The sequence below is a fragment of the Cataglyphis hispanica genome, chromosome 8 (genome assembly GCF_021464435.1).
Source record: "Cataglyphis hispanica isolate Lineage 1 chromosome 8, ULB_Chis1_1.0, whole genome shotgun sequence".
NCBI lineage: Eukaryota > Metazoa > Arthropoda > Insecta > Hymenoptera > Formicidae > Cataglyphis > Cataglyphis hispanica.
The window spans coordinates 4,782,839-4,799,380 of record NC_065961.1 but is presented as its reverse complement, the minus strand read 5'-3'; the positions used below and the strand labels follow the sequence as shown (position 1 = coordinate 4,799,380).

The 16,542-nt window shown below is 34.5% G+C and overlaps 2 protein-coding genes across 19 annotated transcripts in view; one reads left to right on the top strand and one right to left on the bottom strand.

Moving 5' to 3' along the window:
* The first annotated feature begins 485 nt into the window (after nt 1–485).
* LOC126851451 (DNA topoisomerase 2) lies at nt 486–9,762 on the top strand. 3 transcript variants are annotated; one of them, XM_050595441.1, is made up of 22 exons: nt 486–838; nt 1,421–1,753; nt 1,868–2,111; nt 2,199–2,585; nt 2,667–2,906; nt 2,987–3,245; nt 3,323–3,492; nt 3,576–3,786; nt 3,877–4,465; nt 4,571–4,802; nt 4,968–5,167; nt 5,354–5,489; nt 5,570–5,869; nt 6,224–6,460; nt 6,524–6,712; nt 6,801–6,933; nt 7,014–7,151; nt 7,251–7,347; nt 7,418–7,500; nt 7,605–7,724; nt 7,806–7,915; nt 7,991–9,762. In XM_050595441.1, the coding sequence occupies exons 2-22, from the start codon at nt 1,446–1,448 to the stop codon at nt 8,135–8,137; spliced, it is 4,530 nt and encodes a 1,509-aa protein (XP_050451398.1). In that variant the 5' UTR covers nt 486–838; nt 1,421–1,445; the 3' UTR covers nt 8,138–9,762. The 3 variants fall into 3 exon arrangements, with proteins under 3 accessions (XP_050451398.1, XP_050451397.1, XP_050451396.1); XM_050595440.1 differs by lacking the exon at nt 486–838 and adding an exon at nt 913–1,060 and having other exon boundaries at nt 7,994–9,762; XM_050595439.1 differs by lacking the exon at nt 486–838 and adding an exon at nt 913–1,060.
* A 1,052-nt stretch (nt 9,763–10,814) lies between these two features.
* Nucleotides 10,815–16,542, bottom strand: part of LOC126851460 (serine/threonine-protein kinase tousled-like 2) — a 43,219-nt gene continuing 37,491 nt past the window's right edge. For all 16 annotated transcript variants that reach the window (XM_050595472.1, XM_050595470.1, XM_050595467.1 and 13 more), the window contains 10 exons: nt 15,578–15,670; nt 14,875–15,336; nt 14,574–14,777; nt 14,351–14,442; nt 14,050–14,197; nt 13,850–13,961; nt 13,601–13,739; nt 13,392–13,503; nt 13,187–13,294; nt 10,815–13,109 (listed from right to left, as the gene is read on the bottom strand). In XM_050595472.1, coding sequence (XP_050451429.1) covers nt 12,897–13,109; nt 13,187–13,294; nt 13,392–13,503; nt 13,601–13,739; nt 13,850–13,961; nt 14,050–14,197; nt 14,351–14,442; nt 14,574–14,777; nt 14,875–15,336; nt 15,578–15,670 — 1,683 coding nt within the window. In that variant the 3' untranslated portion in view covers nt 10,815–12,896. The remainder of the gene's footprint in view (nt 13,110–13,186; nt 13,295–13,391; nt 13,504–13,600; nt 13,740–13,849; nt 13,962–14,049; nt 14,198–14,350; nt 14,443–14,573; nt 14,778–14,874; nt 15,337–15,577; nt 15,671–16,542) is intronic.

Genomic DNA, 16,542 nt, shown 5'->3' with positions numbered 1-16,542 from the left:
GCTCTCCTAAGGTAGCTTTCCAGCAAGAAAATAGATGCAATTGGCTATCGAATATAGATAATTTTTCAAGTTCCGAAAATTTTTATATTTGATAACCAATTGTATGATGTGTATTCTTGTTTTCTATCTTTAGTTAATCTAGAAAAATATTTCTAAAAACTTCAGAAATTTATTATCAGCTGATAAATAGGTCCAGTCCATTTCGCTAATGGGAGCACTCCAATAAGAAAAATGTGATTAACTGTTAAATAGAAAAATGTTCTATTTAGTAGCAAATTGCATGACATAATTGTGTTTGCTGGAAAGCTTTTAATATAAAATTAAAACGGATAGAATTCGCCGAGTTTACGTTCAAAAATTTACCATCGAGTAGAATAGTGTTTAATTAATCACACAACAATCACAGGACAAAAAAATTCTACCCGACGACAGATTTTCGAACGCATCTAGCAACGTGGACAAGGCTTAAGGTTACAAGCGAAAAAGTTGGCAGTCATGTTTCAGGAAACGAGTCGAATAGCGCGAAGCTTATTGTATAGGGACCGGATACCGGATGGACGCAGAATTGAGTGTTGAGTAGAGTATAGAGTGTGATATATACACGTTCACGAGTAGATCTCTGATACTTGCGAGTGATAATGATCGTCGACACGAACGAGTGATTCGTGAATTATCGTTGTATCTTATCGTCCATCAAGGACGATTGCCGTTCCTCTTGCCTGTGATATGCCAATAATTAGCATTCGCAGCCCCGCGAATGAACGTCCCGCGGTCTTAGAGTCGACCGACGCTACGCAACGAACAGCGCATCCTCGTCGTCGAGGCGCAGTCATTGAAGGTACGTTATCGTCCCTTCCGGGTTCTCTCCAAAAATCGCCGATCACTCGCGGTCCAGCAAGTATCGAGTCTTTCGCGCGTGATCGGCAGGGAGGACGCGGATGTTCTCGCTGTCTCGAAAACAAACGGCGTTATCGTCCCTTCGGCACCGCGCCAATTAGATGACGGCCTTTTCCCGCCATATTTTTCAAAGCTCCCTCCAACGTGGACGCTTGCACTTTCGGTAATAATTTTCGTCTCACAAACGAGCATTTCATCAAATTTATTTTAATCTAAATTTCGAAATCAAAAATCAACGATTGGATATAGTTCGTGAACTTTAAAACTACGTGCCACTGGACAATCGTAACGTTCGCGAGCATTATTTGTTTTTGTTTAAATTTTTTATTAAAGACAAAATGATCTTACAAACATTGCGATTGTCAAGAACGTAGCCTAAAATTTGATCGCTCTCTTAGCGATTTAAAAAAAATAGTTTAAATTGTAAAATATATTTTATATTTTGATTTTTTTTCTTAGTAGAAGAATTCGTTTTTTTGTTTTTTTGTTTCTGCATTATAATATATTTACCATTGATTTATAGATATCTGAAAGTACAGAGCATCAAGATGAGTACAGCTTTGGAAAATGGAGCTGGTGACCGTAAAGCGGCTCCCAAGCAAAAAACCATTGAGGGTATTTATCAAAAGAAATCACAGTTGGAACACATTTTATTGCGTCCGGATACCTATATTGGATCTGTGGAACCAGTAGTGGAAATGATGTGGATCTTTGAGAAAGAAAAAGATATGATGGTTCAAAAGGATATTAAGTATGTTCCTGGATTATACAAAATTTTTGATGAAATTCTAGTAAATGCTGCTGATAACAAGCAGCGTGACCCAAAGATGGACATGATCAAAATTGATATTGATTCGTAAGTTACATCAAATAATACATTTTAGAATAATCAATATCAAGAGAATTTCAATATGAATTGTATAAAGTAAAGTAGTAAGTAAACACTACGTTGTAACATTTTGATGTGCAGTGAAAACAACACTATTTCCGTGTGGAATAATGGAAAAGGTATTCCTGTAGTAATACACAAAGAGGAGAATATGTATGTACCTACCATGATATTTGGCCATCTTTTGACATCATCAAATTATGATGATGAAGAGGAAAAGGTGACTGGTGGCAGAAATGGTTATGGCGCCAAGTTGTGTAATATTTTTAGTCATCGTTTTACCGTTGAGACAGCTTCAAAAGAATACAAGAAATGTTTAAAGCAAGTGAGTGCAATTTGTTAATATTACAATTACCTCTATTATTGGTATATTATAATTAAGTATATTATAATTTTTACTCCATTATTATAGACATGGGGCAATAATATGGGAAAAGCTAGCGAACCTAGGATTAAAGAATATCATGGGGATGATTTCACTAAGGTCACATTTTCACCAGACTTGACAAAGTTTAAAATGCAATCTCTTGATAATGATATTGTAGCTCTTATGTCTAGAAGAGCATACGATGTAGCTGCATCCAGCAAGGGCGTCAAGGTTTATTTGAATGGAAGCCGTATTCCAGTAAAGAATTTTAAGGATTATGTTGATTTTTACATTAAAGGAAAAGAGGATGATATTGGTAATCCGTTGAAAGTTGTATACGAGAATTGTGGTCCACGCTGGGAAGTTGCTTGCACTTTATCTGACAAAGGATTTCAGCAAATGTCATTTGTAAATAGTATCGCAACAACGAAGGTAGGAGAACTGTATGTAGTAATTTTTTATAAAATCTAAAATTGCTTTGAGTATTTATAAAAAATCTTTGAATACTGATAGGGTGGCAGACACGTCGATCACGTCACCGAGTTAATTGTCAAACAATTGATAGAAACATTAAAAAAGAAAAATAAGGCTGGTGTAGCTATTAAACCGTTTCAAATCAAGAATCACATGTGGATCTTTGTCAATTGTCTCATCAACAATCCTACATTTGACTCGCAAACTAAGGAGAATATGACTCTACAGGCGAAAAGTTTTGGCTCCAAATGCACGCTCACCGATAAGTTCATCGCTTCGGTAAGTGCAAACATTTGATATTTAATGTTTTTTGCGTCTTCTACATATATTCTTGACCATCTCTTGGAATGCGATTGCAGATCACGAAAATCGGAGTCGTGGAAGCAGTACTAAGCTGGGCGAAGTTTAAAGCTGATAGTCAGCTTGAGAAATTGGGTCCTAAGTCAAAGCAAAGAAAACTTCATGGTATACCAAAATTAGAGGACGCCAACGATGCAGGAACTGCAAAGTCATTAGAATGCACTCTTATATTAACTGAGGGAGATTCAGCCAAAACAATGGCTGTATCTGGTATCGCTTCCATAGGCAGAGATAAATATGGCATATTTCCATTAAGAGGTGAATTTGTTTTACTGAAAAAATTGGATAAAATTTAATGTTATGATACTAATCAGTGATACATATCTTGATTATAGGCAAAATGTTAAACGTAAGGGAAGCTACTCATAAACAAATCTTGGAAAATGCTGAGATCAACAATTTGATTAAAATTCTTGGTCTTCAATATAAAAAAAAATACGAGACTCGAGATGATTTAAAAACATTGCGCTATGGAAAAATGATGATTATGACAGATCAGGATCAGGTTAAATCTCTTTCGTATAAAAAAAACACGCCGATTTCATATTCATTTATCATAAATATTTATCTAAATTTTTATTTTTTTAGGATGGTTCACATATCAAAGGTCTCTTGATTAATTTTATCCATCATAACTGGCCGTCATTGTTGAAATTAAATTTTGTCGAAGAGTTCATCACGCCTATTGTGAAGGCTACTAAGGGTAGCCAATCTTTATCTTTTTTCTCGTTGCCAGAATTTGAGGCATGGAAAAAAGAGACAGAAAATTTTCACACATATAAAATCAAATACTACAAAGGTGTTTACTCAAAAATCTGGAATTTTTGTCATTTCATTAATGATTACGATATACAAGACATCTAACAACTTTTTTTAAAAATTTGTATAGGTTTGGGTACTTCCACCGCCAAAGAGGCAAAGGAGTACTTTGAAAATATGGCTAGACACAGAATACGCTTTCGATACGACGGCGACAAAGACGATCAAAACATCATCATGGCATTTAGTAAGAAATGCGTTGATCAACGTAAGGATTGGCTGATGAACCATATGAACGAGACGAAGAGACGAAAGGAAATCGGCCTCGGTGAACGTTACCTTTATGAAAAGGATACACGCACTGTCTCCTTTTCAGATTTTATCAATGTCGAACTAGTGTTGTACAGTAATTACGATAACGTAAGATCCATACCGAATATGATTGACGGCTTTAAGCCGGGCCAGAGGAAAGTGATGTTTACTTGTTTAAAACGTAATGATAAACGTGAGGTAAAAGTGGCGCAATTGGCGGGCTCGGTCGCCGAGCACTCAGCTTATCACCACGGCGAGACATCCTTGATGGCGACTATAATTAATCTTGCTCAGAATTTTGTCGGTAGCAACAATATTAATCTTCTACAACCTATTGGTCAATTCGGTACAAGACTCACCGGAGGAAAGGACGCCGCCAGTCCGAGATATATTTTCACAATGCTTAGGTATTTGTCACATCTTTATACACATAAAAGAAGTAAGAGAAGAAATTATGCATTCTTATTTGCATATCATTATCACTATTTTTTTTTTCTTTTTTTTTTGCATAGCCCACTAGCAAGGTTCATATTTCACAAACATGACGACGCCCTATTAAAACACGAATACGATGATAATCAAAAGATTGAACCTGTTTTTTACGTGCCTGTTATCCCTATGATATTGATAAATGGCGCCGACGGTATCGGTACCGGATGGATGACAAAGATTCCGAACTACAATCCTCGTGAAATCATCGAAAATCTACATAGGATGATGGACGGCGCGGATCCCAAACCTATGGTAATATCGATGTTAAATTATCTAAAAATAAAAAGAAAGAAAAAGTTAAAATCAGAATTTTATAGATATTTAATCAATATACTTAATATTTCTCTCATAAAAACACAAAAAGCATTCAAGGCCCTTCACTTTAATTGTATCACGTAATCGTAATTTATTTTTTAGTCACCGTACTACAAAAATTTCAAAGGCGTCGTGGAGAGTTGTGGCGATTATCGCTACGTTATAAGTGGAGAAATATCAGTAATTGGACCAGATAAGCTGGAAATCACTGAACTTCCTATTGGTACATGGACACAAACATATAAAGAAACTGTGTTAGAGCCCATGTTACATGGAACTGATAAAATACCGGCTGTCATCACGTAAGTATTACAAAATCTTCATGAACAGAAGAAAAATATCAATGAATACCGGGATTTGAACCTAAAATGTCTCATTCAGAAAGCTATTACTCTGCCATTGAACTACTTTATCGCCTGATTCACAATCAACCGACTTGTAAGAATTCTTTCTTTTATATATCTTTCTATATATGTATTTTGCCATAGGGATTACAAAGAGTACAATACAGATACGGCTGTACACTTCATAATAATTTTAAATCGTGATAAATTATTGGAGCTAGAAAAAGAGGGTCTTCATAAAGCATTTAAACTCCAGACAACTATGACAATAACATCTATGGTAAGATACTATAAATAACGATATGGCAATTATTGGAAATGAAAAACGAGAATTCATTAATGCGACATCTTTTGTTACAGTGCGCTTTCGATGAAAATCAATGTTTAAACAAATACGAAAATGCGATACAGATATTAAAAGTGTTTTATAAAGTACGTCTGGAGATGTATCACAAGAGGAAAGATTATCTAGAAGGGATTTTAAAAGCGGAATCAGCCAAGCTGTCAAATCAGGCTCGCTTTATTCTCGAAAAGTGCGATGGCACTTTAGTGATAGAGAATAAGAAGAAAAAGGATATGATAGCAGAATTGATCAGACGCAATTACGATTCGGATCCGGTCATAGTTTGGAAACTATCACAAAATAGGGAACAAGTATTGGTAAATATCAAATTTCGCTTCAAAATTATTATATATCCGTGAAGGAATTATATAATTATTTATTTAAATTTATCTATTTTGCTACATCAGGAAGATCAAGTAAGTTAATGTAGAAATAAATAGTATGTAAAACTCAATGTGCTTCGTCGTAACGCGAAAGTCTTTCAATGAACACAATTGTTTTCCAATTAATAAATCTTTTGATAAAAAAATGCCATTTAACAAAAATAAGCAAGGAATTTTTGCTTAAATAGCAAAAAAGTTTTTGTTTTTTGTCAAAATATTTATCAATTGGAAAACGATTTTGTTCATTGAAAAACTTTCGACTTACGATGTTAATTTTAACATAAATAGGAAGAAGCAGCAGGAAATGATGACGATGACGAGAGTGCTCCAACTGCAACCGCGATAGAAAAAGAGAATTTTGATTACCTTCTCGGAATGACTATGTGGAGTCTGACGAAGGAGAAAAAGGATGATCTATTGCGACAACGGGATGAAAAGATAGGAGAGTTAGAGAGACTGCAAGCCCGCTCCCCAATGTCTTTGTGGAAAGAAGATCTGGACAATTTGTTGGCCGAATTAAATAAGGTATATTTATCTTTTTCTTCTTTTTTGAAACGAAAGTAATTGTCATGTGATTTGTGTATATAGTTAGAAGAAAAAGAGCAGAAAGAAGACAGTAAATCGAAACGAAACGATAAAAAACCGCCTTCGAAGTTCTATAAAAATGAAGATACTCGTCGCATAGTTCCCGTCATTGATGTTGAATTGAAGAAAAAGATAGAAAAGGCGGAGATTGTATCGAAGGATAGGAAGGAAGGCATAATAAAGAAATCGAGGGTAAGTCTATTTTATGTTACCTGGTTACCTTTATGATTTCCGTATATCTATTGTTTTCGTATCTAAATCTATCTATCTTTTGTGTCAGACGAAGAAAGAGCCAATCTCTGTGGAGGAGAAAAACGAATTTGATGTGTTAGCTGATTCAGATTTCAAACCCCTCGATCATAGGGTTGGACTTTCTCCCGAGAAGTTAGAAAAGAAAGCAGCTGCAAAAAAAGGTCGGTATTCAATATTTTGATTCGCTTGCATATTATATATTTTGTAGCAGACATTTTAACAATGTACTCTTACCGAATAGGTTTGAAGCAATCCACGTTGCAATTCAAGCCGATCAAAAAAGGAGCGAAGAAGAAGGACAAGGACTCTGACGATAGTGACGACATTGATTTCGGTAGTATTTCGCCACTCCCACAACGATCATCTCGCAGAGCTACAGGTATCATTTTTTTGTCGATCTAAAAATTATTAAAACAATACATATTATAGTATCCTTTCTCAAAATATTGTTATTATTCGCTCTCTGTTTGAATAATAGCCAAGAAGAATGTTTATAATTACAAGGATATGAACAGTGATGATTCGGATGATGACAATCGCGATATGTTCAATCCCTCTTCCGACTCCGAACAAGTGTATGTATAATCGTTATATATTACGACAAATCATTCCGAGCTTCGTTTATCATTACATATTTTTTCTTAGATCCAATAAGAAAGATTCTGTTGTGACACTAAGCGATTCCGACGACAATTTTAAACCAAGCAAGAAACCGCCCCAACCAACACGTAAGTGCATATAATATATATATATATATATATATATATATATATATATATATATATACAATTATATATTAAAGAAAGTACTGATTGCTTATTCATTTTTACAGCAACTTCGGAAGAACTATTCGATTCGTTAGTCGGCAATTCTTCTCTGGAGAATCAACAAAAACCTAATATATCCTCATCCGGGGAAGATTCTCCTATAAAGTTTACACCACCTAAAAAGGGTAATTAATGTTTATTTCGTCAGATGATTAAGTAAAATTTATTTTGTATAATCGTTACACCCGTATACTTTCATTTTACAGCACCTGCTAAGAAGAAAACCGAGAACGACAAAGGAATGAAGAGGAAGGCGAAGAAAAAATCAAAATCATCTGACGATTCCGACACGGACGAGATATTTACTAAGCAAACTGTAAGTACAGTAGTAGCTTGGGTCAAAATATATTTATTTTGTGAGAATTTTGTCAATTTAAAGTTCTTTTCTTAGCAGACGAAGAAGAAAAAGAAGAAATTCGATTCCGATGAAGATGTAGTAATGGATGATTCGCAATTACTGCCGCCACGCAAGATAGTTGGTCGAGTTCGAAAGCCTGTATCTTACGCGGTCAAATCAGACGATGAAGACTCAGATTGAACGTTGTCTTGTTCACGCCTTGCCGAAAACGAGTGTGATTAACTAAAACATAGTTTAAACCGTAAATTAAAGCAAGGCGGATGGGATCGTTATGAAGAGACAAGTTTCATCACACAATTTTAGAAAGATTTTAACTTCACTAAGAATGTCGATCTTGACACTAGTAATAATTTTACGAGGAATTTGACGTACTAGAATCTGCCAAACGCGTATTAAAAATGTGTTTGTCGAAGTATTTAATCGAATTATAACTCGGAAGATTTACTCAAGCGACATTCAAATTGAGGTGTTCTTTTTGGAAAACACTTCGCAATCTTGTATATATAAGTTTACTACTCGAATATGCATAGTGTAAATGCGAAAAGAGTTTCGCGAAACTAATAAACGCTGTGGACGGCGCTACAGGACGTATGGGTGTAACCAAAATATTCACATGAATCTCATCGCGTGATTTGAATCCTTTCCAAAAAGTTTGTTTATTAACGAAGATTGTATATTGTATTATATTTATGATATATCGATCAATTCACATGTTTAGATTTTTTTTTTTTTTTTTAACCTATGAAAAATTACGTGACTCTTATCTTGCGAAGAGAACGTCCAGCACTGTCTGCGCTAGATAGATTAATTAGCACCGCGCATTGCGAAGGGAGTGGACTTTTCTAAAAATCACGATTGCACAATCGTGTTACACTCCTCGTCATCAGAAATCTCATTTGTCTTCGGTAAAACTTGGATAAAAAAGAGACGTATACTGATCCCGGAAAATGTTTTATAAAAAATGAAAAGAAAGAAAAATATGAAATATACACAATTTTTAAATATATTTTTACATACGCGTCACAATATGGTTTTTTTCAGGTTATCTAAAAGACTAAAGAAAATTATATATACACAGCGGTAAATGTCTATTATACATATATACATAGAACGGATCTTACGGCTAATGCGGCGCTCAAATATCGGTTAAGCGAAAACTGTCGGACGTTTTATTTTTAACTTTATACTGACCACACGTAGAATAAAATAAGTTTACTTCGTGCTTGTTTTTTAATGTAGGTAACAAATAAATTTGTAGATTTTAAAATGCTGAGCGCGAGAGTCCACACGGTGTAACAAGAATAGAGAATCGTAATTGAAACTACAGTCAGGAAACAAATTGACATGAAAAATCGATAGCTATAATTAATTTCCCTGATATAATTAGGTTTCTCCTCCTTTCTCTGTCTTGTGTACAATTGATATATTTTTCGCAATTATATAATTCACATATGAAATTAAGGAATAATTGACTTTCACGGTTATTGGTGTTCATTAAAATTCAATTTCTGACTGTACATACATCTACTAGTTATATGTAATCGTTCATTCGTAGAATAAGAACAAAAAGAATTAATAATTGCAATTAGCGCGGCGATTTTGCACTTGATATTAATTAAGTATCTTAAAAGATCCGATTATAAAAATTTCAAAACCACTGGACTATATCCCTCGCGCGCGCGTGCGTTCTCAGTCCAATCAATACTTTGTATATCTTCAGCAATTTTCATTTTTATATAATTCGCATACATGAAATAGATATATACATATATCAATAAAATGTTTTATCTTTTTAGACTCGGTAATTCATTGTTTAACATGTTTGTTTACCAGAAAAGAAAAAAAAAACGATAGAGAAACGAAAAGCAACGAGGGGTAATACACACCGTGAGAGAGAGATGCGTGAGATTTATATTTAATTAATAAGTTTACTTTTTTAAATTATACACAAATACGTAAATTTATTGCTATAACATTTCATACACCATCCTCGACGTAATTCCAGTGTTTCTTTTATCTCTTTTTTTTTATTTAATATCTTTAGGAAGATCGTGACTATGCCGACACGCAGAGCCGATTGGAAGAAAAATAAAAAAAAATAAAAAGAACGGCTATTATTATATTCGAAGTTTGTAGATCGTGGATACCTTAATCGATAGGAAGGTACTACTTTTTTTTCTTTTCTATTTATCGCAATAGAAATAATTGCAGATAAAAAATTTCTCTCTACCCCTTCTCACTCTCCATTCCTATTTATCTCAAATTCTCATGCAAGTTTATCTTCTTCCGTGGGATTCTATAGATATGTACAGGTATAAAAACCTTCCTGTCACAAAGTACACGATCATCGAGTGTCTTAATTATAGTAATGAAAAAGATATTCAAGATATTCGATGAATATTCAAATTATTCCTTCGGACAATTCTCTTAAGGCCAGTTGTAACAATTTTGAAAGATACAAGCTATATATATATATATATATTCAATTTAATGAAAACGATATAATCGGAAAGATATGCGAATGCCAAATTCTTTCATTACTTTAAATATTTACTTCTCCTCGCCATCTCTCTCCTCGAGTCAGCGAAAAAAATTATTTTTAAATATCTACAGTTATATAAAAAAAAAAAGAATCAACATCGAACAATCACGCAAATGATGCCATTTCGGAATTGTATCGTAGGAAATCATCAATAGATATGTTTTGCTAAAAGAGAAAAATGCATTTGCGACTGCGTGTCTTTTTCTTTTTCACGAAAAGTAGGATGTGGGATGTGGGAACGGTTGGCATTTTTTCTTTTCTTTTTTTTCTTTTTTTGTCAAAATTGAAGCAGCGGATCTAAGTAGTAGTAGACTCTCTGTTCAGACTTGTAATTGTATTCTCCTTTCTCACCACACTTTTGCCAATCACAATGATGGTATTGAGCCGTCATCAATACCTGGTGCCCACATTGTATCAACAACTGACGCAACACTTTTAACAACACACGCACTCACTCGCTCTCAGTCTCTCTTTTTTTCTTTCGTTCGCTCTCAACGCATTCCGTTTCTCCTTTTTCTCTTTTACTCCCAGAAGCTACGGCTCGTCGACGGACGCGACTATAATACAAAGCAAGGGCACTTGATAAAATAACTTAGTCTTCTATTTCATAATTATCTATATATAACGTACATATATATAAAACAAATTACGAGTAAAGAAATAATGATTGGGTTGGTATAGCGTTTCACGGCTCTCTTATCTTAAAAATTTGCTCTTTTCTTTTATTATCCTTTTTTTTTAAACTGTCATCTGATTAATTAATTAATGTGCCTAGCCGTTTCCGCGAAACTTGCTCTATACACACATTTGGATCCGCTTTCTCTCTCTCTTTCCTTTTCTCTCCCTCTTCCTATCTCTTTCGAGAAAAAAGGGGAGAAGAGAAAGGAGAGGAGACAAAAGAAAAGAGGTAGAGTGAAATAGGGAAAACATAACGCACGGCGCGTTTCGATACTGCAAATCTCATCGCGGAGTTTTAAACCATACACGCGTAAAAACAGTTTTTTTTTTTTTTAAGTGATGGTGATAATGGTGGACTACAATCCTATAATATTTTTCACTTTGGGAGCACATCGCGATTCTCTCTCTCTCTTTCTCTCTCTCTCGCTCTCTTTCTCTCTGTCTTTCTTTCTCTCTATGCTCACTTCGCTCTTATTCTTTCTTTTTATCGGACTAATCGTTCCGGCATTATAGATATAAAGCCCACTCTCGTTTCAGAATAGGAACAACCAATCAAATCTCCTTCGTGTGTAATCGTATCGTGTATATGTTTCGTGTGTGGGTGTGGACGCGCGTGTATGTTAGTCATTATTAGTCATGATACAGGTAATAATGTTAATATTCGAATAAAGTAACATGATACGCAGGCCAAGCATTCATGGAATGCCGGAAACCGGCGCCGGAGGTCATGCGAGGATAGAGCCACCACAGTTGTCTTCCCACTGTCAATGTTTGTCGTCGTCCTTTTTACACCATATATATATATATTATGTCGAATTTATTTTATTAGTTTATATATATATATATATAATATATATATATATATATATATATATATATTTATATTTATATATATAGTATAAATATATACACTCACACTAATTTTAACAATCCTCTAGCGTTCACTCATGCACACGCTCATAAAACGCCAGGAGAGGAACGTTGTCTTCGTAAAAGCGATTGCTGCGATTGCTCCGATTGCTTTTCTTGATTTCTTCCTATTTCTTGGTTTCTACCTATTTTTTTCTTATTCTTCGTTGCTTTCTTTATTTTATCAACTTGATTTTGTTTCCATTTGGAAGAATTCTTGTCGTTTTATCTGTTTTATTTATAGTCTCTCTCTCTCTCTCTCTTTCTCTCTCTCATACTCTATTTCCCCCCTCCCCCTTAATCTAAGCGTCACTTGTAACTCATAATGACTTATCACATGTTATTTTCTCGTTCGCACGCTCGTTCGTTCTTTCTCGCTCTCTCATTTCTTTTAAACACTATTATCAAGTCAGCGCACTGTTTGATACAAGGAACGATAATACAATTGAATATTTACGAACACAACATTGTTTCTTGTCATGCTGAATAATGTAGCGTGGCTTGTAGAAAGACGCAAGCTCCTGGACTTGCGGATGACCAGTCTCGCATCTCTCTTGCAATGTCCTATGTAATCGATCCTGTAAGTATAGTTGTGACGGTGTGGTGATGGCGGTGGTAGTTGTAGTAATAGTTGTGGTGATGGTAGTGGTGGGTGGTGGTGACGGTGATAGTATCCGGTTTTAGTATTTACAATTGATTATAGTAATCGTTATTTTCCTAAGATGAGAGATGATGTGCACAGTCCGAGCGCTCAAGATTTGGCATGTATTAGTATATATCGAGGATTTCGTCCTTAGTCCTTCCTCTCCACTACGAACTGCTCGACGCGTTCATACCACTAAACATGCCGATGTTGAACGTACTCTGCTGCTGATGCTGTATCTGCTGCTGTTGCTGTTGCTGCTGGCTGTTCGCTTGGCGGCCATGTTTTGGCACTGGGGGTTGCAGATATTCATGTCTAGCTAGTGTTAGTACGTCTATACGCTCCTCCTTTCTATACGCTAGGCAACTTCTTATGAAACTCTGCAACAACAAATCGTCAAATTGTAGAACGACATGTTCTCATTTCTGTAAACAAGAATCTATATTATCAACGCTACCTTTGCTTCGTTACTGACGGTCGGTTTATTCGCAAACTGGACTTCTGTGGCTTTCAATATCGTATTTTCCTCCAAAATGGTGGCTTGCGATTGATTATGACCAAAGGGCTATGAAAATAATAAAAAAAATATTCGTATTTCCACTATATTCGCGAACGACAAGTGACGAATTCCGTATGCGATAATTATGTATCACGATAAATACCTTTTTACCATATAGGCATTGATAAAATATAACTCCTACACTCCAGACATCAACTTTGGACGATATTTTAGGAGGATTTTTCCCAATGACGAAACACTCAGGAGGTAGGTACCTATAAGTATACAAATTTGATAATTTTCAATAAAATTTTATGACTAATGCACAACAAAATAAGTTATAAAATTGATTAGTGGAAGAAAAGCACGTACCAGTAAGTACCCGCTCCTTGGGATGTTAGATCCATTCCGTGATCTGGATTATAATTTTCCTCATCCATAACTTTACTTAAACCAAAGTCTGTGATTTTTATTTCGCCGCACACGTTACCTTCGGTTAACAAAATGTTGCCTGCAAAAAACATATTAAACAATGAGTCTTTATTTGCTTGTCTACTTCAAAAATAAAAATAAACTATTTCGAGTCTATTCTCGATAAAGGCTCTAATATCTCAAGTTTACCTGGTTTTAGATCGTAATGTATGACTGGGGGTTTTATTTCATTGAGGTACTTTAATGCCGATACGACTTGCATAACAATAGATCTCGCTTCTCTCTCGGGTATAGTCTTATGCTGAAATAAAAAATTTGAGAATATAATAAAAACACGATTATCTCATTGAAGTGGAAAGCTCGTAAAATAAAAATTAAATTATGTGTACCTGCTTGAGGTAAAAATCTAAATCATGGCCATCACAATATTCCAGAACCGTACAAAAGGAATTGGCATCAATTTCAAATACATCATATAATTTTACAACTCGAGGATGATCTAATGCCTTGTGTATATTATATTCTCGCAATGCATGCCTGTTGTAACAGAAAATAAATACATAGAAACATCCTTTTTAAAAGCGCATCCTTTATAAAAATGTCCTTTTTATAATTAACTCTTATTGTAATAATTAATATTGTAATGAACAGTGATAATAATACTGCAATAAACATAAGTTGAATACTCACTTTATATAATTAGCCTTCTTATCTTCTTTCCAGTCTTTATTTAATTGATGCACCTTACAAGCCACATACCGTTGCTCCTTTAAGTCAAATGCCTATACAAAAAAGATTGCGGATAAGAATAAATATGGATAAGAATAAATAAATTAAATATTCTCATTCTTGTATTCTCATTCAGAGATTAATATAATTAATGAAACAAATAGACGAAAATGTGTTTCGTCACCTTATGCACTTCGCTGAAACCGCCCTTTCCTAATAACATTAGCAGAAGGTAACGTTCATTCAAAACAGGATGAGAGTTGAATCTCGATTGGTCCTCGTTGTGAATACGCTTCAATTCTCTGATGTGTAAATTCCGCTCCCTTTCGAGCTTTTCCATTTCCAATTGTAGATCCGCGTCTTCTTTCTTCAACGCGCTTTGTCTTAACTGTAGACACATACATAGACACATTATCACAAGCTTAAAAATGAAAATGTCAAGATATTTTTAAAAAAGAATATGATCGCGGTACACCGTGATGTACCTTGAGTATTTCATCAGCTTCATAATACTCCTGCCACGTATACGACCCAGGTACTGCATCCGGCTTCAAAAACGTCGCCTCAGTGCCGTTATGCAAAGAGGGTTGCGGTTGACTACGTTTTCTGCCTGTTTCACTATTCGACGGCCTCTTCTTGAGCAGCAGTTTCTTCTGCTTGTCGATCTCTTCCCGTTCAGTCGCTATTTCTTCTTGCCGTCGAGCAAGCTCGTGAAATGCGTAACCGTCGGTCCAGTTCTCTTGAAAAGTCGCGCCCACCCTCTGCGTCACGAATTGACCCAACCTCAGTCTATTTTGCATACACTTCTGCCTAGCTTCTTTTTTTTCTATGTTTGATTTTTCTTTTAATAACTTCTTTACAACGTCTATACACTTATTTATATGTGATTTATGCTGCTCAATCAGTTTTTGCTGATTAGCCATTTGATGCCTAAGTTCATCCGTTGTCTGTAACAAAAGTTTAGAACAAATAGATATCTTTACATAAAATTTATTATAAAATTTATTATAAAATTTTTTATTATAGTGTTATCAAGATATAAAGCTCGCCTGTGTATATCAGATGTGATGTTAAAGAGAGAAGAAGAAAGAAAGAGAAAGGGAGATTATATGTTTCATATAATTTAATTCTGACATAAGAGTAGTAGAATTTGAACAAATTAATAATCATAATCACAACCATACTTACCCTATTTAATTCGTCAATTTTATTGTTACGTAATTCTAAGTCTGAAGAGGCTTGACTTTCAAATTCCTGTATCCTCTGGCAAGTAAGTTCTGTCTGAAATGCAATTTGTACAATTTTACAATAAATGAATTTTACGATAATTACCATAACATCTGATACATTTGTCAGCATTGCTCGAAAATACTGAATACCTTGCTGCACGCAGAAAGAGCATAATATATATAAGAAACAATTTAACTTATCATCATACAATTTATATCTGGCAAAGTTGCACAGATGCAATGTATTTGTTCAACAAAGATAATTAATCGTTTAATTATATAATACAATTTCTATATTTCACTACAACATGTGTGACTTTTTTTATTATATAAAACAAAACTAACAAAACTCAGGCAAACACTGATAGAACTGAGGAGGATCACATACAGGCAGCAAGGAAAACACCAAAAATGTACGCATATATATATAAATAATGCTGATGTAAATGCCAATTAATACACAACCCCAAAAGAATTCTTAGTACATTTTATTTTGGAACAGTCAAAGAATATTGAATTCATTAAAACTCAAATACAATGTTCAATGAATCCCAAGAACTAAATATGCATATGTCAAAGTAATAAAATATACCTTTAATGCTCGCTTTATGCCTCTAGCAACCAATAATTGAGTTTTTCGAAAAAACTATTAGATCTTTAAAGACAAGTGTATCATAACAAGAAAGAGTGGCACTACAAGGTAGCCTGTATTTGTACAATAACAAATGTATACAGTGCTACAGTTTGGCCAGAAATTAGCTGATTTTATTGCAAACATTTGATAAGAAATGCCCATTACCAGATCACATATATAAACAAGTAGAAGAATTTAATCAATTGTGTAGCATTTCACAGATTACAAACAGAATTTGTCACAAAAATAGAAAGAAGAAAAAATTAATTAATTTTTACAATGATATTTTA

What these genes read in the sequence shown, in the direction of transcription:
- LOC126851451 (XM_050595439.1), top strand. Translation starts at nt 999, where the DNA reads ATGACGGCCTTTTCCCGCCATATTTTTCAAAGCTCCCTCCAACGTGGA. An exon ending in ATCAAAATTGATATTGATTC is followed by an intron (nt 1,754 to 1,867) that starts GTAAGTTACATC and finishes TTTGATGTGCAG; the next exon opens with TGAAAACAACACTATTTCCG. An exon ending in CCGATAAGTTCATCGCTTCG is followed by an intron (nt 2,907 to 2,986) that starts GTAAGTGCAAAC and finishes ATGCGATTGCAG; the next exon opens with ATCACGAAAATCGGAGTCGT.